Source organism: Triturus cristatus, chromosome 10 (assembly GCF_964204655.1).
Source record: "Triturus cristatus chromosome 10, aTriCri1.1, whole genome shotgun sequence".
In the NCBI taxonomy this organism is placed as follows: Eukaryota; Metazoa; Chordata; class Amphibia; order Caudata; family Salamandridae; genus Triturus; species Triturus cristatus.
In genome coordinates, this window is record NC_140593.1 from 245,637,345 (window position 1) to 245,659,297 (window position 21,953).

Here is a 21,953-nt window from a genome sequence, read left to right on the forward strand (position 1 = left end):
AATTCCTTCACAATCACTTGCAGAAAGATCTTGCAACTTTATTTACAAAGTATTTAGTTATTGAATAATAGTCGGTCTTTTAACAGTGCAAGAGCCTTACCTTTACAAGGATCTGTGCAAGGGTAGGGGCTAAGTTCACCTCTAAAGGGTTTCAGGCAACAAACTTTTGCAACTGTTTTATAACGTTACCACAATGGGGGAGCATTTACCGGCTTAGCTCATAAATAATAGCTATATTAGCAGCAAAAATTATCCTACATGCTTGACTGTGGGATCAGAGATGTATAGAATCATAGACGAGTAATTGAATTACGGGGATGTTTTTCATCAAGGGCTCTTGAGGGACAGACAAGAGCAAAGCTTGAATTGAGTATGATGTCATTTAGAATCCCTATTTGAAAAACATTCTTGCATTGCTCCTTTTCCCCATCAGACCCACACCCCTCTGCAATGCCACTCACCCACACCGCCAGCATAAAAATCAAAAAACTGGCGCCCAGCTATTCGATGGGGTCCCCAAGGCCCATTCGCAATGGTGGCTGCTGGTCGCATCCACCTTCCTAAGCTTCTCCCAGGTCATCACAGATCCAAAGACGACTGGAGAATGTGGGCAACACTGTGTACCTTACATGATACAAATAGCATTCTTTTGAGCTGGGAACAACAAAGAACTTTTAGTACCTTAAAGGTAGTATTTACATTTGAACCCAGTTTTCGTTAATGCTAATCCTGAAATACCACAGTATAAAAGTGTGACTCTTGCGTGAATGACAATTTTTTCAGTAAAAGATCCAATCTCCAAAGATGTTCATCTGATAGCTTACTTTTCACCTACTTCTTCATTTATGAATAAGCATTATACAATATGTACATTTTCTACTCTGACTTGCATGAATCTTCGCATGTAGTTCAATTCTACCTATTCACATATCTTGTAAAGCACTCGGATACCCTTGGGTCTAGCTAGTGCTATTTAAAACTCAGGAACATAAATAAATAAATATGACAAATAAATCTTTGCAATTAAGAAGCATTTATACAGTGGCAGCAATACCTAAAAGGGCTAAATTCACTATAACTGCATGGATAGATCACAAGAATGTGAGATTTATTGACTCTATGAAATGCCCTAAAGACAGGCATGCTAGATGGATGTTTTTCTCCAGCTTCCGTTACGTAATTCCAGTCATTGAAAGACGGACAATTTGTCAGGATCAAAAGAGGAAGAGGTGGTAGTAGTAATATGAGATACATTCATTGTTTTTACCATTCAAAGATTGAATTATTTCAATACAAGTGTTTTATTTAGGCAGCTAAACCTGAGGAAAGATTTAATACAGCAATGGATTGATGAAGACCCATCTTGATGCATGGAGGAGGACGGTCTGTGTTACCATAAGCAGAAGCTCTTTACTGCACAATGTTCTAGACTATTTTCTTTGGAGAAGGTTAAGCTGGTGCCCTAGTGCGCCTGCGAGTGTGTATTTTGGGGACAAGAATGCTTTGGACAGTTCGACAAATAACTAATCTGATTTGTGTTTTTCTTTTTTGTGTTTCTTCTTGTTTTGCCTTTCCCCCCTCCAAGTCTACGATGGGGGTCATCTCTTTTAAAAAAGACACACGTTTTGAACTAGACTAAAAACGTTTCAGGTAATTAAGCAATGATATTTGAAAGTTCATGAAATAACATTGCACTGGATTCAATTACTAATGAAATTTGTCCATAGGTTTGTTTGGTGATAGTTAAAACATCAAATTCAACAGTAGCACAGCTGCACTCAGTATTACATGGCAAACTATTCAGTTGTTTGCAGCAGCCAAGACCCCGTAACAGACATTTGCAAAGAGGAAGCAAGTAAGGTTGGATTGACCTCTTTCATGTAGGAGACTTAATGGGCATCGTTCAAGCAGTTTGCAGTTCTAGCTCCCACCTATAAATCTGTCAGTTTCTGGTACTACACACCCCGTTCTATTGAGGCTGGTGTCTCAAAGGAAAATTAAGAGTTTAAAGGTACACTGTCAACAGAAAGACTTCACTGCATCAAGACCCTTGGTGTGGATCTGATTAGCCATTCAGTGTAAAATGGAAAAGCATTACAGTTTAGGCCAATTGAGCACTACATGTGACTCACCTATAAATCATAAGAGGGTAAAGAAATCTATGCCGAATTTAGAAGATCCCAAAACAATGAGATTGAGCTGCAGGGTGTGAAATATTACAAATGCAAGTTCCTGCACAACCAAGTTATTCAACACAAAATCGCCTTCTTTCATGTTTTTCGATGCATCAGAGGCCAACATGATTTTTGAGAAGCTCTCCATACAAGGTGTGTTAAACCTGAACTTCCCAAGAGACGAAGCACAAACATTTTAAGAACAATATCTCAACTCCACCATGCCTTCTTTGCATGCGGGCATGCTCGAACACACTCCTATGAGGCCTTTGTGCTAATGTTTGGGTGGAAAAGACCAGCTTAATTACCAAAAGGTTTAGACAAGAGTGGACCACAAAATATGAATTTACTTCACCAATCCAGTTATGTTGATCTTAATGCAATAGGAGAACTGGGAGACTGTCTTGTGGGTTTAGCATTAGTTATTTACCACCTCTGTGTCCAGACATATCTATTTGCACGGAATAAGGAAACACTGCTTTAAAGATCAGAAACAGGAAGCCTTATTTTGGACCACATGGCTAATCTGGTATATAAGTTGTGAGGAGTTTGCTTAGATGAGAGAGAAACAGGGGGACTAAAGCAAACAGGATTTCAATGAGACATTACCTCGGTGACGTAAATCTGACAAAACCTTCTCAATAAAAGATTTCAAATGGCTCAAACACGTTGTTATAATCAATTTACAACAGGCCTTGAAGCTACTAAAACAAGCATTGGCATAGTCAATAGGTCTCGCCTTTGGGACCTTATAAGTGTTTAGCCATGCAACAGTTGCATAACAAAATACTTATAAGGTCCCAAAAGCGAGACCTATTGGCTATGCCAAGCGGGCGTGCGGCCGCGAAAGAGATCGGGATCGCGATCAAACATCAAAGCGGAAAGTGAAAGTAATCGCGGTCAAGCGCGGCGCGCGCGCCCGCGCACGTGCACTGTAGCTCTAGGCTGGCCTGGTAGCACTTTTTGGAGCCCTCTCAAAAAGTCTCGCCAGACCAGCGCATGCGCTGGGTCAGGCGAGACCTTAACAGGAACTAAGGTGGTAGAATCAACTTGTTGTCTCACTGAGAGAAAGCAGATTTCTACATTTCAGCTGCCAACCTGCTGTCAAAGTTTTTGTTTTTTTAACATACTGCATACATTTTGAAAGAAGAACTTACCAAAGGAACCCCAATGGGAGTAGATGGAAGAAAGGAGTGCTCGCACATTTCAAGGTACTTTTCCGAATTTGTCTTTCCAAATAAAAGAGTAATCACAAAGCCTCTGTGGAGAAAACGTGGATTTCAGAATAAAATGAACGTAAAATATTTCAGCTTTGCTTAAGCATCTTTCGAGAGGACCTATTTGCATTATACAGTCTACTTATTTGGATATTTACCTTAACAAAACACTTCATTCCAGTAAATTACAAAACTGAGAATAATTAAATATGTGATAATCCAAAATCAGTAAGCACATTTTTTTTGCAAGGAACGAACTTTCTACAGGAATAAAACCAGATACATAGCCTGCATCACATACATCCAAATATGTCAACATACCAGTTAACTCCACCGCACTTTTGCCGCCTGTCTGTTTTGAGAACACATAATCCAATAACATTTTTTCAATTAAATACCACGTAGTTCTTTTGCACATATTCAGAACACATCAAGTCTTTCACCCGTATTTATATAGGATTAGTTTGGTTACAACTGGATGTAACAGGGGATGATCTATCACCTTAAATTGGCATTTTAGTTTTTAGCTCTGCGAAGCATTCATTCATGCATTCACTGTGCATTGCAACTACCAGCCAAAACATTGTAATATATACAAATGCATCTTGTAAAGTAGGATGCGACTTTTCAAATTAGGGTGTAAACCTCTAACGTGTCCTGCAAAGTGGACAGATTTACACAAATATCATTCTGAATTCAAATGCCTAACTGAAAGCAAGGTAATTTGTCCCCATCGCGGACCACACATGGGTTTGAAAAAAGGAAATTAGATTAAGACAACTTTCAGTCCTGCAGTCTGGCACTGCACGAGGGGGAATTCACAGTACGCCCCACAATATGAATTTGACAGAATTTGGTGAGGAATAGTGGTGGGCCGAAAGCAACAGGGCTCTGTATTTGGCTGGGTGAGTCACGTTAATTTGGTGCTCAGGTCGTTGGAGCCTTTTATCTACTCTCCCATCTCCATGGTGCTGTAGCCTAAACAGGAGCTAGAATGTGCTATGCTTTTGCAAACAGTCCCTACTGTCCCCACAGCAGCAGTTTCACCAAATGCAGAGCATCATCTAGTGAAACCAGGTCCAGTGCTTACGGGGCAGAGTAAATATACTTGGGATTGTGGGGTCCAGAATTTAAGATCCGGCAATTCCTGAGCCAGATACACAGGTCTACTCAGAATTGTGAGCGTCAGCCATCCACCCACAGTTGTTGCTTCAGGTGGACCACAGGCACTAATAATGAGGACTCAAGTAGCTTATCTTCCCCTGCGTCCCCTGAGACTTGACATTGAAATGGGTACAGGGGAGCCTATTCATTGATGGGCACAACCTAGTGGTGAGCTAGATGCTAAACAGAGGCCGATCCACAGAACTGGGAAGTAGATGGACAGTGAGGAATCTATGATTATAGCCTACTTGTTCTTCTGATGGATGCTTCTAACATATTCTTCACGTACATGCCAAAGCAATAACTTCCCAAGCTGAGGGGTCGGTGGAGTGGACTCAAATTAAAATGTCCTGCAGAACAGAGTGAAACAAGTTTATTTTTCGCCAGCCTGGACTTTGAAGGCAGCAGTGCTTCAAAAATATGTACCATTGCCCACATCGCAGCATGGCAGATATCCAAGAAAAGCACTCTTTGCAGCAACACAGTTATAGCGGGCTTTGCCCTGGTGGATTGGTCTTTTCAGACCATGGAGGGGACATTTCCTGGCCAGGGTGTAGCAGATCTTGAGGCATAGGATGATGCGCCTCCAAAGGGTCGACTTCTGTACAACCTTCCATTTCTTTGTTCAAGAAAACCCCACAAGGAGCTGATCATCAGCTCGATTGTTCTTGGAATGATTGATATAAGAAAATTAAAACCCTTCTGGGGTCCAACTGACAAAATCTCTCCTCCTTTTTAGTGTGGTGAGGTGGAGCAATGGATGGTGGAAGAGTACCAGACTGCCCGACATGGAAAGTAGTCGCAATAATAGGTAAAGTAGGCCACTCAAGTCCTCAGCACTAATTTATCTAGGAAGAAGGTGGTGTAGGACTGTGGCACCTAAAGTGCCTGCCGTTCCTTTATGGGACAAGTTGACAACTACATTGAGAAAGACAGTTTTTTGAGTCAAGTGATGCAGCGAGCAACTATGCAGGCTCGAATGGTGTACACATAAGAAATGTCAGGACGAAGCTATGGTCCTACTGAGGCATATTGTGGCCATCATCAACATTATGGTGTACACATGAGATAACGTGGCCATTCTTGGCAAAGCAATACATGAGCATATAAAACAGAATATTTGTAAGTGATGCAACTGTCTATACTTAGAAAAATCAGGTCTTTCCTCCTACTCTCTCATCGAATTATCAAGAGATTTAATTTTGCAACACACGCGCTACTGCAATAGTATCTATTCATACTTACAAAAATGGCAAATTCGGAAACATACACAAACAAATGATTCAAAAGTTGGTCGCACTCTGCTCGTCACACCAGCAAGTTGCCCCAAGGAACTGTAGTAGATGTAGTGGCGACGGCGAGTACGCCTATGCCACGATGTATGTAGAAAAGTATGTGTATGCATTAGCCATCCCTGGACACGTGTTTCGAGGTAGTTGCCTCTCGTCAGCAGGGAGTAGGTCAGTGTAAAGGGGTGCCGCGTGGACTGCCAAAATGTAATTAAAACAGGTGAAGTACCTCTCATGGCGCGCAGGTGCAGGTCCAAGGCTCGTCAGCCCGTTGGCTCAAGGGAGCCGTAATAAATGATTCAAAAGTTGGTCGCACTCTGCTCGTCACACCAGCAAGTTGCCATGCAACATACACAAACAAGCAGTAATAATCTGCTTTACCTCTAGAAATCTGAACCCACCGCACCTGCCCTCACGAATTTCCATGGGCTTCTGATCTGACACAGTATCCATTTAAAAAAATATATCATACTCAAAGCTGTCTAACTACCTTCAAATTCGGCCCTCACCATATCAACCAATAGGAAATTTAAGATCAGCCAACGCATTTCAGCTCTTTCAACATTTGCGCAAAAGGCTTACATATGGAGGCAAACTGTTTAACTTCCAGGTCCACATCTTTGGAATGACCCACCACTTAAAGTGAGAAATCAAAAATACTATCACCAATTCAGGAACAACCTTTGAACCAGTGGCGTAACAAGCCCCCACATCCCCCACGGTGCAGGCTTGGGGGGCCCCAAGTTCAGGTGGCCCCAAGTTCAAGGGGCCCCCTCAGCACAAAACTCTGACCAGAGAGCTCCCGATTTAATCCGGAGGGGGGCCCCTTCAAGTTTCGTTACGCCAGTGCTTAATACCTTCCTGTTCAATGCATTCAATGTATTCCCTTCTCCAAATCCACCTATTAATATTAACTACTTTCCTTACACCTTGATTCTCATCGTTTAACCAGCCTTATGAAAATGAACTATTCCTTTCTTTGTGCCAATAGTTTTATCGTTTTCACGATCAATCCCCTTTTGCTTTTCCTGTTCCTTTTGCCTTGTTATTTTTTTTTTTTTTCTTACTGCAGCTCTGAAGTGGTTGCTAGGTGACATGTAAGCACGCTATAAAACCGGACAGATGGACAGATATATAGTGTATGCAGGCTTGATGAAAATGTCAAACTGATTTTTGGGAAACAAACCCACTTACTACATATCAAACCTGAAGTTTTTTCCAGGGGGATGTGGGGAAATTCGAGGAGAATGGTTACCAAGCTCAAAAGCATGTATTTGATAGGAAAAAGTGTGCATTTTCAGAAAACGATAAGCTGATCTTAATTTCCAAAACAGGTCCAGCAGATAGTTGAATGACAATTATTGCTCAGTTGGGGAGAGGTATTGCTGAATTCCTACTGATAATGTTTCAATTTAATTTCTTGCGGACGTGTAGGAATGGTAATCCTGCATGTGGTGGCCACCTATGTAATCTTGCCTGAAGTGATCACAATTTTAACACTGATAATTTTCCTTATTCGCTCTGGCTTGTTTTTATTCATCAAAAGTAGCTCCCAGTACAGAAAACGTCGGAGGCCTGCTCCAGGGAATAATATGCTGAAGCGCATCAGAGCAAAAATTACAGTTGTAGGACAAAGGTAGAATGTGGTGACTAAAAGGTTATATGGAATAGGGCGTGGTTAAACTACTCTTACTTATTTTCTACAGTAAAATATATGTGGATTTCTAAAATAAAATGCCAGAATATTATCATTAGTGCTGATGCACAAATTATATAATATTTCTTTCATGTTAAATTCGTTTTTTTTTTTTTAAATCAATTAGTAAAAAAACAATATATTAGGACACCAGATTTTAGCATTAAATGAGACGTCAATTTGAATTCTAACCAATTTCAAAAATTAATCTTAGCAGATGCTACAGTAATACATGTATTATATATTGGTACCATTAGACACAGTGAACTAATACAAATCACTTAATTTGCAAATAAAGAGTAGTTTTGCAACTTTTGATCGAGACTGAAATGTACTTACCCAATAACAAAACAGAGAATATAGAAGGCCAAGTAAAATATTGCAAAGGGTCCAAACGTTATAAGAAACAGAACACCACCAAGAAATCCCCATCCCCATATGGAAAGACTGGCCTGGAACAAACAAAACAAAACAAATGTTTAACAAACAGTACAGTGAACTGAAAAAACATACAAATCGTTACAAGCTTTATGATGCATATGTTTACCAAACTCAAACATAAAATACAGTCAGACTTTGTGGCTGCCTAATTTATTTGTTCTAACCATTCCAAGTAATACATACTATTAAAGTATTTCTCTACTTCTTTAATATATGGATGCATTCCACGTATTGCACAAAAGACTGTTCCATTGTGGGGACTCAAATTCACTTGGGGAAATATTTGCACCCTATCAGTCTGGCAACCACCACTGTGACAGAGGGTAATTAAAGTAGAGAAAGTGGTTTGCAATGAACAACAGCAGTGAAGAAGATAAACGTGATATTCCTCAAAGTGACCACCATCTTGAAGATCTGGCTTTAGAGTCACAGCCATGGTGACTATAATTGGAAAAGAGCAATAAGAAACGCACAGCCCTCAAAAGACACTAGATTAATCATCTGTATGCACGAGAAAAATCTCAAGTTCAGATTTCAAGGCTTTCTATTCAATCACAGTATGTAAATACCACCTCAGACCAACACCTTTCCATCTTGCACATTCAGCTAATCGAAGCATGATCTGATCACAAGAATATAGAATAATAAATACAGTCCAAAGGTGAATAAAGGGCGATTCACCCGAGTATTAGCCAATTTGTATGAATATTGGGTAAATTATTGGCCTAACTAGATAAAGCCCACTGGAATGTCCACCAAGGAGGATACAACTGTTTATGCAAGCCTGTCAATAAAGCCCACAGAAGCAAGAGAAACCCTGGAGGATCAAAACAGAAGAAACAAACGTCTAGTAAAAGCTGACCCTGAGCAACTGAAGAGCTGACCCATGACACTGCACCAGTACTCTAAAGATCTCTTGATCGCCTTTATTTCTAAACCTGATAAAGAACCGTCAAAATATAAGCTGAAACCTGAAACCCCAATTCGCCTACCTAAACTGTAATAAAGGTGATCAGCCCTACCCATTTTCAGTACACAGCACTGAACAATTTGAGTGAACAGATAGGAACTTTCACAGTTCCACTGTTCAAGTATTGATCCTTATCGTCACCTGAAGGAGCTAAACCATCTTTAGATGTGGAATATTTTTCGCAAAAAGGATTCTTAAGGGGGAGGGACCTAAAGAACTACAATATGTGAAGGACCACATAAATTCATGATTTATCCTCTGCAATGTTTAAATGACAGACTGGTAAACATCTGCAAAGGCCTTTTAAGTTCAATGGATTAAAAACAGCTAACAACTCTTGGCCTGCTTTATGACTGTCTTTCTCGGAGGGCACACTGGACAATCGGATTCTTTTTCAAATGGTTCAGGAAGAGTCATAAATAAATTTAACAACGCTCAACTGGCTGAGAACCCTACTCTAAAACCAATGGTTCAATAACAGTACTGGCTTTGCAACATCACTCACAGTGGGGCTTGCCTATGACGTCATACATGGGTACTTCCAGTTACCTCTGCTGTTGAACTCCCACAGCCCATTATACATTTATCAAAACACTTAGTTTCAGATTTTTCCGATTTGATGATACCTGACTCACCTTAGAGTAGGAGAAGGAGCCAAGAGCCTGAATTCCTCTGTAAAGGTTTCTAACACACTAATTGCTAGAAAGAAGCCAGTTACACAAGCATTTGCAATGCAATAGGTCTTGCATTTGCAAGAGTTTAAGCTATTGGCATTGTAAATGACAATGCCTTTTATTTATGTTTTAAAAACCAATTCATAAATAAAAGGCATTGTCATTTACAATGTCAATAGCTCAAACTCTCGCAAATGCGAGAGTTATTACATTGCAAATGCTTGTCTGGTGGACTTCCAGGGGGGCTGAATCTTTGAACTCACAGATATCCAGAACTTTCCTTGAGAAAAAGCAAGTGAGACTGAGAAAGGATCATTTTGGAAGGGGCTGAGTTCTCATCCCTCACCTTCAATATAGACCTATGGCCTCTCTCAATGCGTGAGAGGTGCTCTAATATGGGATGAGGTTCTAAGCCTCATTTTGATCGAGCTTCAAAAACTGTAAATACAGTTGCTATAAAAACAAAACATAAAAAATTACACAGCTAGTACAACAACCTCTTTACCGGTCAATCGTCACAAACTACAATTGCAAAAGCACCATCAAGAACAATAACTGACAGATAAACACAAGCATTGGCATTGCAAATAGGTCTCGCCTTTTGGACCTTATAGGTGTTTAGCCATGGAGCACATGCGCTGACAGCGATTGAAGATTTGGCACTAGCAAACCTGCATAATTTATTTATTTAATTCATGTTTTTCAAATGTTTAACTTTTAAAAAGTTAAAAATGTATTGCTATTGAAAGTGGTTATGCCTATGTTTGGCAAAAAAAAAAGACTAAACATTGACACATCACATGAATAAAGTAAACAAAAGCAGAGATTGACCTAACAGTCCTAGACTTTGTAGGTGGATGTGCAAATGTGCAACAACGAAATGTCACTTAGTGAAGAGACCCAATGAATGGCAGTAGTTGGCTGATCCATTGTTCTATTCTATAGGATGTGGTGGGTGAAGTTTCGTGGGAGTAAACAAAACACAACAAGCACACACAAGCAAGCAAGACTCACAGAAATTGTGCATTGCTGGCAGACCCTTTGCTGCCCCCTGCCTTATTGATGTGTCACACAAGAAAGCATGTGTCACACAAGGAAAAAGAAAGAAAAAAAAAAAAGAGAGGAAAAGAAAAAAATTCTCAAAGGGTCAGAAGTCACAAGAGAAAACAACGTAAAATAGGGGAGAGGGGAGTTAAGGGGGGGGGGGGGAAGGTCCATATGGAAAGGAAAGGAGAGGAAGAAAGAGGGAGAAAGGGGAGAGGGGAAAAAAAGTCAGGAAATGGGGAGGGGGGGGAAGGAGAAGGAAAGGGAAAGGGAAAGGGAAAAAAAAGGAGAAGAAAAAAAAGAAAAAAAAATCCCAAAAAGTCACAATATAGGAAGGAAAGGAAAAGGAAGAAGGAAGGAAGGAAAAAAAAAGGAAAGAAAAAAAACATAAATGTTTAATTAATTTGGGTATCATGGAGAAGTGCTCCCCCCTCCACGATTCCACCTTGTCACTCTGATATCCCTTATGCTTTCTCTGCCATCCCTTTGGCTTCAGTAGCCAACTTGATTTTGAGGTGGCGGCAAGCCGTTTTTTTCTCTTTCTAAAAGGCAATGCGGGGGTTCAGGGGATGGTTCATTTCTGATGCAAACTGGCGACACATCTGGCCAGTATTAGTAAGGGAGGGTTTTCCAGGGGGAGGGGGGGGGGAAGAGTTAAAAGGTCCTCATAAGTTTGTCCTAGTTCTCCCTACATCTTGTAAAAAAAAATTGTTGAATATGTTCAAGTTAAGAGATATCGTTTGGTTCACGTTAGAGAGACTGGTTCCGTAGGCGGAAGGACGGGATGGATAGGAAGCGATAATGTAACATGATTGGGTTGCAGTTTTTATCCTGGAATGCCAATGGCCTGCGTGTGAGGGCCAGGAGATATAGAATTCTACAATACTTGAAAGACTCCCCCGCGCAGGTCATTGTCATTCAGGAGACACACTTACTCAAGCTTGAGGTGAGGGATATTCTTAAGAATCTGAAGTGGGTCGACAAATTTATTTGTACGGACCACAATGCCAACATACGTGGTATCCTCATAATATTTAAAAGGCAGATCAAAGCCCAGATTCTGGAACAGAAGGAAGATTTTAGCGGAAGATGGCTACTTGCGAAAGTTCAGTTAGAAGGGCAAGTGTATACTCTAGTGGGTTACTATGGCCCGAATCAAGACGACCCGTCATTTTTAAATAAAATTCAGAACCATCTGATTTCATGCCAAGACCCCGTAGTGTGGGTGGGAGACTTTAACATAGTCTTAAACCCCAAGCTTGACAAATCGTGCAACTCAAGAGCGTTGTCTTCTTCCAAATCCAAGCAAACACTCATAGCAATAATGTCAAATCTGGGGTTGGTAGATGAATGGAGGCAGAGATCAGGTAATATACTAGGGGTTTCTTTGCACAACTCTAAGTATAAACACAAGTCAAGAATTGACTATGCTCTTTTTAGTCATAAGCTGAAAGATGATCTGATGGAGATAACATACATCCCCTCTCATCTGTCTGACCACTTGGCCATCTCTTTTACCCTATTATATCACCAGCAGACCAGGCATACCTCTTGGTCTTTTGACCGGACGATCCTGCTTGAGGAGGAAGAAACCTGCTTTCTCGTCTCTGAGGTAAGCTCATTTCTGAAAATTAATCAAAACTCTGCCTCGCTAGCCATTGTATGGGAAGCACTAAATGCCTTCCTAAGAGGCTGCATAACAAATAGAGCCTCATATAGATGCAAGGCTTATAGAACTGCAATTACCAACATAGAGCAGGAACTTAGGCAGGCAGAGCAGAAATGTGGCTCAGTTTCGGTAGAGGATCAGGAGAAGCGGGTAGCGTTGAAGACAGACCTTGAAAGCTTACTTCAGGAAAGGGTGGCCAAGAGATGGGAGGCAAGTAAGTTGTCACATTTTGAATATGGAGAGGCGGCAGGTAAAATTTTGGCTTGGAAAATAAAAGCAGATCAGGCCAAAAATATATTAAGGAAATAAAACTGGAAGGGGAAGCTAAGGCCAGATCCTCCACCTCAGAAATAGGGATCGCCTTTCAGGAGTTCTTCCAAAACATCTATAAGGATGACATTGTGGATGATCCAATGGCTAGGGAGGCATGGCTAGATAAGGCTCATCTCCCCACCCTTTCGTTAGAACAGCGCGACCATTTGGAGACCAAAATATCAGAGGTTGAAGTTACTAACGCCATTAAACAACTGAAGCGAGGGAAGGCGGCAGGCCCGGATGGTCTACCAGGGCAGGTATATGGTGCATTAGGTCCAGTTATAGTTCCATCTCTGACTGCCCTCTTTAATGCCATATTTTTTGAAGGCATGGCCCCGCCAGAATCGTGGAATGAGGCAACAATTGTGCTGATCCCCAAACCCGGTAAGGACCCAGCTGACTGCGGGTCCTACAGACCAATCTCACTCCTAAATAATGACTACAAAATCTTTGCGGCCATCCTTTCGGGAAGGTTGGGGAGTGAGATTGGTTCGATAATCCACCAGGATCAGAAGGGTTTTATAAGGGGGCGGCAGTTGGCAGATCTTACCCACGATCTGGTTGGAGCGATAGACATCGCTGCTACGTTCTCTCTTCCTCTGGCCATTTTTACCCTGGATGCTACCAAAGTATTCGATAGGGTTAATTGGCCCTATCTGGCCGCGGTATTGAAAAGGTTTAATTTAGGGGATAATTTCTGTCGAGCTATCTCGCTTCTTTATAAGGATCCAAGGGCTAGACTCCTGGTTAATGGGGTTCTTACTGAGCATTTTAAGATTACGAGGGGTACCAGGCAGGGCTGTCCGCTTTCTCCCCTCCTGTTCAATATGTATATTGAACCGTTCGCTCAAATCTTGAGAGAGGAGTACAACATCCCCTCTTTTGAGTTTGGAGGATGGGTCAAGCGGATAGGACTCTATGCGGATGATATTCTCATCTATACAACTGACCCTGTGCAGGCCTTCCCCATTATCATCAAAAGGGCTAAAGAATTCGGGCAGATTTCGGTGTATGAAATCAATGAAGGAAAGACAGAGGTAATGACTTGGAATATCCAAAACCCGAAGTTGGTAGTCTCTCCATCTATGCGCTACCTGGGAATCAGGATTACCCAGGAGATTGGTAACATAGCTCATATTAACCTCTTCTGTGCCCATGACGAGATAGTCTCGTCATGGAGCACGGTTGCGCTGTGCCCATGACAAGACTATCTCGTCATGAACCCCACCCACTAATGCAACGCCCGGCACAGGAGGGGGAAAGGGCGTGGCACTGAAGGGGTTAATTTGGACCAGGTCTTTCGAGAATGTCGGGCGCTATTAAAAGCTTGGGCCTCTCTCCCATTGACAATATTTGGGAAGGTTAGCTTAGTAAAAATGTCCATCCTCCCCAAGTATACATTTATTTTCAATACTATCCCTCTAGCTTTTGAGTCTAAGCAAATTCAAAAGTGTCAGCAAGATATAAATTCATTTGTGTGGAACTATAAATCAACCAGACTGGCCTGGAAAAAATTGAGAAGGAGGAGGGAGAAAGGGGGTCTCACACTTCCAGACATACAATATTATGCCTGGGCGTTTCAGCTGTCATACTCCAGGATGTTGCTGAAATCTCCATCAAGTGCATCAATCGGTAAAATGTTCAAGGCTATGTTGATTGGGGAGGATCTGCCCCCTGATGGCTTTCTATTTAAATTCGGGGACCGGAAGTTCTTCAAGAAGGTGAGGTTAAAGACCCTACAATCAATGGCAGAAGCTTGGAAGATGATTAGAGAAAGAGTAGGGTTGCCCTATTTTTCAAGTTTCGCTCCAATCTGGGACTCCCTGGGGCTCCCTCCCTGCTTGAGGGATAGTCTCGCAACTCCCATAAAGGAGGCAGGGATAGTAAGATGGGGACATTTGCTAGTGGGAGGGGCACTGGTAGGTTGGGAGGAGTTATATGAGAAGGTTGGCCCAACACTATCGAGATTTAAATATATGCAGCTCGTTAGCTGGTCCCGGGAATTGTTGAGAGCCTTTTGGTACTGGGCATTTCAGGAGGAGGTGGATGGGACTTCACTCTACCTGATGAGCAGTGGGGAGGGGTCATGGGTATGCAGTGTGAGGACCTATGGATAAGATCGTTCACTCTCCTGTATAAAGTGGTTAAGCCAGCTTGGCTGAGGCGGAATCACTTGTTTACTGTTCATCGAGCCTATCTATCCCCTCAAAGGCTATCTAAATTTCAGATTGGAAAATGCTGTAATAAGTGCAATCTCCCTGCAGCCTCCGATGTCCACATGTTTATGGATTGTCCACTTATTAACACCTTTTGGCAGGAAGTAAAGAATACTTTGGACTCTATTCTTAAGATATCCATATCTGTTACATTGCCGTTAATAATATTTGGGGTGGACGATAATATCACGGGGCAGGCAAAGTGTTTCTTGTTTTATGCAATTCTGCTGGCCAGACGGCAGATTTTCAAATTTTGGGTTGACCAGAAGGCACCATCACACGCAGGTTGGCTAATGTCCCTATATGACACATCTAAGGTGGACTTGGCCAGATCATGTGGCCAACGTAACCTCACCTTTTGGAACTTGCTGGTTCAGTGGAGGTAGAAGGGCTCGGCAGACCTTCCGGGGTTTTTTTTTTTTTTTTCCCCCGGGTCCGATGATTATGCCCTCGTACTCCAAGGTTCCTTGGTGGTTCCTACTGAAAGGCTTTTTAAGTCTAGATGGAGTAGTGAGGGGATTGGTGTGCCCTCTTATTTTTTCTCCTCCCCCCATAATATCCCGCAGAACGTCTTTCGCCGGTCTGTGTTTTACTGGTGTTCGGGTCTGGGAGATAACTATATCAAGTTCCAGACGACATCCAAGGTGATCGGCGTCTCTTTTTGGGATTGTGGGGCAGGCAAATGAGGACAAAAAAAAAAAAAAAATTGAACAAAAAATAATAAATAAATATTTTAAAAAAAGAAAGCATTTACAAATATTTTCTCAGATTTAAAATGAGATTTATGCCTGAAAAAGCTGTAATGCAGTTATGCTTACATTCTGTATGTTACACAGGACTGCAGAGGTGGGCATGCGCGTACTATGCGCCACGTTTGCATGAACAACACACAAGTAAATACAGACTAGGGTAGGAAAAGCCAGCTATTCAGTGGAGTTATCAGTGAAATGTTTTGCACATTAAATATCCACACACAGTGTATCAACCTTTGGTGTATTCACAGACACACAGGGGTGCATTTTTCCACAATTAAAAAGTGCCCACCAAATGTACACCTAAATGTCTCAGTGGTAAGCAGTGTTTAAACTGTTGGGTAGTCCAGCAGCCTGTACAGATTCAATGGGATTTGAGTGGGAAGCCGGTAATATTTGCAGTCAAAATAATCACATTGGAGGATAAACTAAAGTAACGAATGTGAAGCGGATTGCACGTTTTCGCTACTCATTGGTAAAGTATGCAAATGTGGAAATTAGAAAGTGATACATCACATATATAAGCCCCATGCTTGCGGAATGTAAATCTGCAGCCAGCCTTTGTGAACGTTTGAATTCAGACTCAGTCCCAGTTTTTCCTCGAGGGAATCAAATCTTCCAAACTTCCCATCTTCACAGCTGTGACAGCCAGGGACGAGCATGGGTGTTCCCAGGGACGTGAACAGTCACAGCATCTCTCACACTTAATGCTCACATGGCACGGTGAGGGATCCCATTGGAATGCGGCTGCTGCCTAATCAGAGGACGGTGCTTGCTGGTGGATGGACAATAAGGGCAGGAAAGCAAAGGGCACAAAACACAGGGGATGGCAGTTCACAGAGCTGTCCCATCATCAGGTGTGCCCTGGGCTCACATGCAACCTCTGTCCAACCACAGACATCATCGGTAAAAAGACGCACACAGGGCACAACCCAGGCCAAAAATCTATCACCCTCAAGTAGCCCAATCTGGCAGCGTGCATGCGAGAAGACAAAACACTTGATGGCAAGGCGGCCTCATCATAATGCATGTCGCGCGGCCGCCGTCTTAAATTGGGGCAATATTAAAAATTGTAATGGTAGTGATTTTCTCTGAGCATCGGTAGCGCATAAATGAAAAGCAATGTAAATAGTTGTTGTCACGAATCTTTGCAATCCCAGCCACTGCGGAGCATTTCCATTTTGAGAAGCCCCCCCCTTCCCCATGAACGCTGATGCAGTTGCTTGACATTGGAGCTCAGAGCAACTAAAACAAGCGCGGCCCCGTGGGCGCGAAAGTTAAAGCACGTTTGGCGTTTCACTGCTTGCCAGACACACACAGCGTTTCCCTTGTGGGAGCGAGCAGGGGCACCATCTGTTTGCAAGATAATTACAAACAGATGTCGCCAAAGCTCGCTCCCGCAAGGGAAACGCCAAACGTGCACGCGTTGCAATTGAAAGCAATGCAAAGCGTGCAAGATTTGGGCAAAAAAGCCGATAGATTCCAAGAGGTCCATTCCTATGTGGCGCATGCGCGCTGCAAAGGCGAGACCTAAAAAGCCAGACCTTTAGCAAGAAGTGATGCACAGTTTTGCAATGACTTTGGAGGAGAATTCAAGAGTCTCGGGCCTAAATATTGAAAGGAATGTCCCTTCATGCGAGTCAAGCTGAACCTAGGTACAGTAAACAAAGCGCGTTTCAGTGATCTCAGAGATTGAGCGGGGTGATAAAGCACTACCAAGTCCTGCAGATACCATGAACCAAGTCTAGCTTTAGCCATGAACATATAGCATAGAGCTTTAAAGTTGATGTGATTAGAAATCATGAGCCAGTGCAGATCACAAAAAAGATGAGACCGAGGCAAATTTTGAAAGCCGGTAAAAAGCCTAGCATCTGTGTTCTGCACAATCAGCAGCCAACGAATTGTGGCTTTATCGATACCTAAATATAGCACATTGCCAGATTCTAAACTAGGTAAGATTAGAGCTTGGATTACAGTTCTTTGGGCAAAAGCGGGAATCAACCAAATGATCTTTTTCAGCCACTTAAGCACTGCAAAGAAAGTGACAGTCACCTTAGCCACTTGAGGCTTCATAGATAGGTAATCATCCAGAAGAAAGCCCAGATCTTTGACCTTCTGAGATGGAGTTGACAGAGCGCCCAGAGATTCTGGCCAATGTTGTGGGCCCTAGAGAGAGGAGTTCTTACCCAGAATCATGACCTCAGTTTTATCACCATTGAGCTTGAGCAAGTTGTTACACATCCATGAGGAGATGTGACTCCAGCCCAGGCTAAGATCCGAAGGTCAATGCAAAAGCCTACATAGATGGAGGTAACTAGACTCGTTTTGGTAGCATTTATCCAAACAAACTTCCCCCCTTGTTTTACCACCTAGTTCTATCCACATTCAATGACACACTTTTAGGCAATTACAATCAAACCTTGGTGGCATGATATGGGCAAACATCACTATGGAATAGCAAGATAATTACCTTGCAAGTCACTTCTTCAAGAAAGACTGGAAATACCAGATATAGAGAAGTATGCATTTGCAGCTTAACTGTAAATTCTTCTGTAACTATATCAGTGTTTTGCTATCATGTGTAAATAGGTTCCGTGAAGCTATCATGAGAGATAGTGTCAAAAATAAAACTACTCTCAGTATAACTTTTGTCTGATAAAATCTACTTGATATCAAACTCAGTTGCATTATTTTCAATAAAGTGATAACTTTTTTTTAAAACATAAGCACACTTCTATGCAACAAGCCAACATTATGCTTAGATATGGCATAGCTCACTGCCAGTAAGGGCATCCTTATGTTTTCTCTGGTAATCCCAATGGAGCCTTTAACAAGAGATACCAACCCCACTGAGATGAACTGATCCCCAGTAAATCCTCAGAACTGTTGAGTGTCATCAGGAGACATCAGCTGTTAAGTGTCTGGGTGCAACTTCAGGTGAAAATGGGGCCTTAACAGGGAATTTGAGGGCAGAATTACTGATTCCCCTGGTAATTCCCCATTTCTGGGAATACCCGCAGGGTACAGATCATTGTACCTACTAATCCAATAATGAGTTTCTAAGACATTCTAAACAGACAGCTATCTTTGCAATCAGCCAATACAATGTTTTGGGTTCAGGGCAAAAATTCGACAAGATATACAGGGGCATGCTGTAGATAAAATCGGACACCCTTCTTCTTGTCACACCTCAGACATTCCATGCATTTTTCTGAATTACAATTAAAAGGTAATACTGAACCAAAAAACAGGTTTATATTTATATGCAACACCAGCTCCGACATTTATATGGACTAAATAAAGCCTCATACAGGCCCATCCTTCAATAGACCAAATAGTTACACAAAAATATATATATCTCCATTGAGTTTCTTATAGTAAAACATGATATATATTGTAAATATGAATATCTACTTATTGTAATAAATATTCATGAGATATATATTGGAAATAGGATAATGTATCTATCTGTCCCACAAGTGAGTGAGCAATGATTCAGGAACAATGACAACACTATAGGGGAAAACAGGATGTGACATCATACAAGAAGGGGTTTGGCAGTCTTGGATTAGGGAAAGAATATTAATAATACAGCAGCACACTTAGCAAATAATGTAATTACATGGTCAGAACTCAAGTTTTAAAGGCCAATACATAACGCGGAATCAGATTTCTTGAAGTTTAGTTATAAAATAGTTCTCACACATGTAGCATCTTCTCAAAAGACGATTCGCAGGAAAGTTCCCCCATACTCCTTTGCACGGTTGGAATGCTGGAGAAGGAAGATGACGCTGAACGATGACACCACCACTTCCTTGGCACTAAGGAGGCACTCTGCGACCCGGAACCGCAGCAGGGAGCTGGTGGCATAGCCCGTGTGCAGCATAAGGCGGCCATCCACCCACTCATCTATCCACCCATCTCGTTGCAGAAGCGCCGAGCAGAGGCCTGATCCTTATATTACAATGTAAAAATCCATGTAGATGTTAGAACACTGGAGTCCCCTGGCGCACAGTGCACCCTAGAACATTTTACAGCAGTTCTCAGGAGCCGTGAACCAAGTAACATCGGCTCCTCAGAAGCTGTGATTCTTCACCGTTGATTTGAATCAACAGATGAGGAAAAGAAAAAGTTTCAGCACAAAGGACAGCGAAATTAATAAGCGGTTTGCTGGGAAAAGGTTATGTGGAGAGATCATCCACCCTAGCATGCTCACTGAGGGGAACCAGAGATGATCTATAGAATTTGGGCTTCATTACTGTCCAGAGCAGGACGGCGTCACAGCGAGGGGCCCAGAGTGACAGGCGGCGCGAGCGTGACATGGTTGAGTTACTTTGATATTATGAAAATGTTATGCGAAATACGAGTCCGACATACTCGGTGTAGAGAGATGTCCTTTATACATTGCATTTTAATGTTGCCATGATGGCAGTCTTGCCAACACAATCAATTTAATAGTAATATTGGAGCTCCAGGGAGCGTTTGAGCTCATTTTAGCAGCTGTGCTTTGACAGGATTTTAGTACATAGGTTTTTACAAAGGTGTGGGTGAGGTGTGGCGCAACGGCCAGGGTGGCTGGCTTCGGGCGTGAGGGCCAGGGTTCAATCCTCGGCGCCGGCAGCAGCTCAGCCCCGCACCATGTGACTCGTGGCAATATCTCGCCTAATCTTCCCAAGGGCCCCCAGCGCCTTGAGACCCTTTGGGGTGATTAGTTGGCACTTTACGAATACCAGGCTATTATTATTATCCCCGACATCCTTACACCGTTTTAGCAGCAAATAGTCCCACAAGTTCCACCTATGTGCGCGGTCAAAGAAATGCAGATGTGATCTACCCACAGAGCAGACTTTTTAGCGACTGACCACAAAAGAGATAACCAGACTTTTAAGGCGGGCTATGAATTCATAAATAAGAAACAGAGGCAGATTTTTGTTTTTACATAGCACGCAATTTCATTTTGAAATGTTAACGGTTGAAGCCCGATCCTACTGATTTCTTGACTTGCTTTTCTGTTTATTTTTTTTTGTGATACCTGCTTTAATTGTTTACATTCTGTACATAGTTTGGCATTTTATGCAGAGTGGAGACGTGAAATATCCTTTTACGAGGGCCTGTTTCAAGCTAATAATAAGAAAGTGGTGAACTGATGGGTGCATTTCCCTGTCTGTCTCTTTGCTACTGTTTAGTTCCCAGACTCCGAAGCAGTTATTTTATTCACCCTACGGTCCGAGTGAGCTGTATTCATGTGCTGTAGCGTCCAGACACCTCAGTGCCTTTGTTCCCTGTCATAAAAGAAATGTGACACTACATATCAAGGAGACTGGAAAGGAGTGACGACTTTCGCAACAGGCAGGATTTAAGAGTGAGTTAACTAATTTGAACAAGCGCGCGCGCACCTCGCGCTAAAAGTGGGAGGGGTGGGGGGAGTGTGGCCCAGAGCACACAAAGCGTTTCCCTTGCGGGAGAGAGCCAGGGGCACCATGTGTTTGTAAGTTAATTACAAACATATGGTGTCAAGCTCGCTCCCTCAAGGGAATAGCCAAACGTGCACGCGTTGCCAATGAAAGGCAATGGAATGCGTGCACGTTTTTGGCAGAAAAGCCCAACCGATTGCTAAAGGTCTTTTGCCTATGCAGCGCATGCGCGCTGCTAGGCGAGACCTAAAAAACGCTCTGCCTTTCACTTGGGCTAAAATGTAAGGCAATGCCTTTAATCTGTGGACGAAAAAAAAATCTGTGGAAAAACCAGGGTATCTTTTGACACTGGGAGCTTTGCTTTACACTTCAGATTAACTTGGTTATCAAGAACAAAAATCAGTAACAAAACACACTAAGGAATATGCTGATGTGATTTAAACATGACCAGTCTATTTGTTTTTACGCAGCAGTGGATCTTTCCCTTCTTGGATACATAAAGGCTATTTGTCCATGCCTGGAGTCTCTGTAAGGACCAGCAGTGATTACGTTTGCAGCCTTCTGCATTCACTTTCAACATGGCAATTCTACTTCTGTTTGCTTTATTGCTCCCTCAGTTATATGGACATCTCTAAAATACATTTGAAGTGGTTTCTTCTTCCAAATTGAGTTGTTTCATCTTAAATCAATTTTCTATTGGGGATTAATATGGCCTTTTATGACCCCATCATTCTGGCCTCAATGCAGAATCTGTGGTTATTGTACTTTTATATCACCCCAAAGCTAACTCAAATATGCTGACTTTCAGGGAGAGGTTTGTTAAACATTTTAACAAGGGGACTGATAATCCTGGATAGCTTGCTAGGTTAAACCAATGGCTTTACAAAGACCTCTAGAAATGTTTTTAGAGACTGTGGA

At 42.2% G+C, this 21,953-nt stretch overlaps 1 protein-coding gene across 14 annotated transcripts in view; it reads right to left on the bottom strand.

Annotated features, from left to right (window-relative positions):
* SNX13 (sorting nexin 13) overlaps positions 1-21,953 on the bottom strand; it is a 558,687-nt gene that overhangs the window by 397,404 nt on the left and 139,330 nt on the right. For all 14 annotated transcript variants that reach the window (XM_085630906.1, XM_085630899.1, XM_085630907.1 and 11 more), the window contains 2 exons: positions 7,880-7,992; positions 3,332-3,434 (listed from right to left, as the gene is read on the bottom strand). In XM_085630906.1, coding sequence (XP_085487032.1) covers positions 3,332-3,434; positions 7,880-7,992 — 216 coding nt within the window. The remainder of the gene's footprint in view (positions 1-3,331; positions 3,435-7,879; positions 7,993-21,953) is intronic.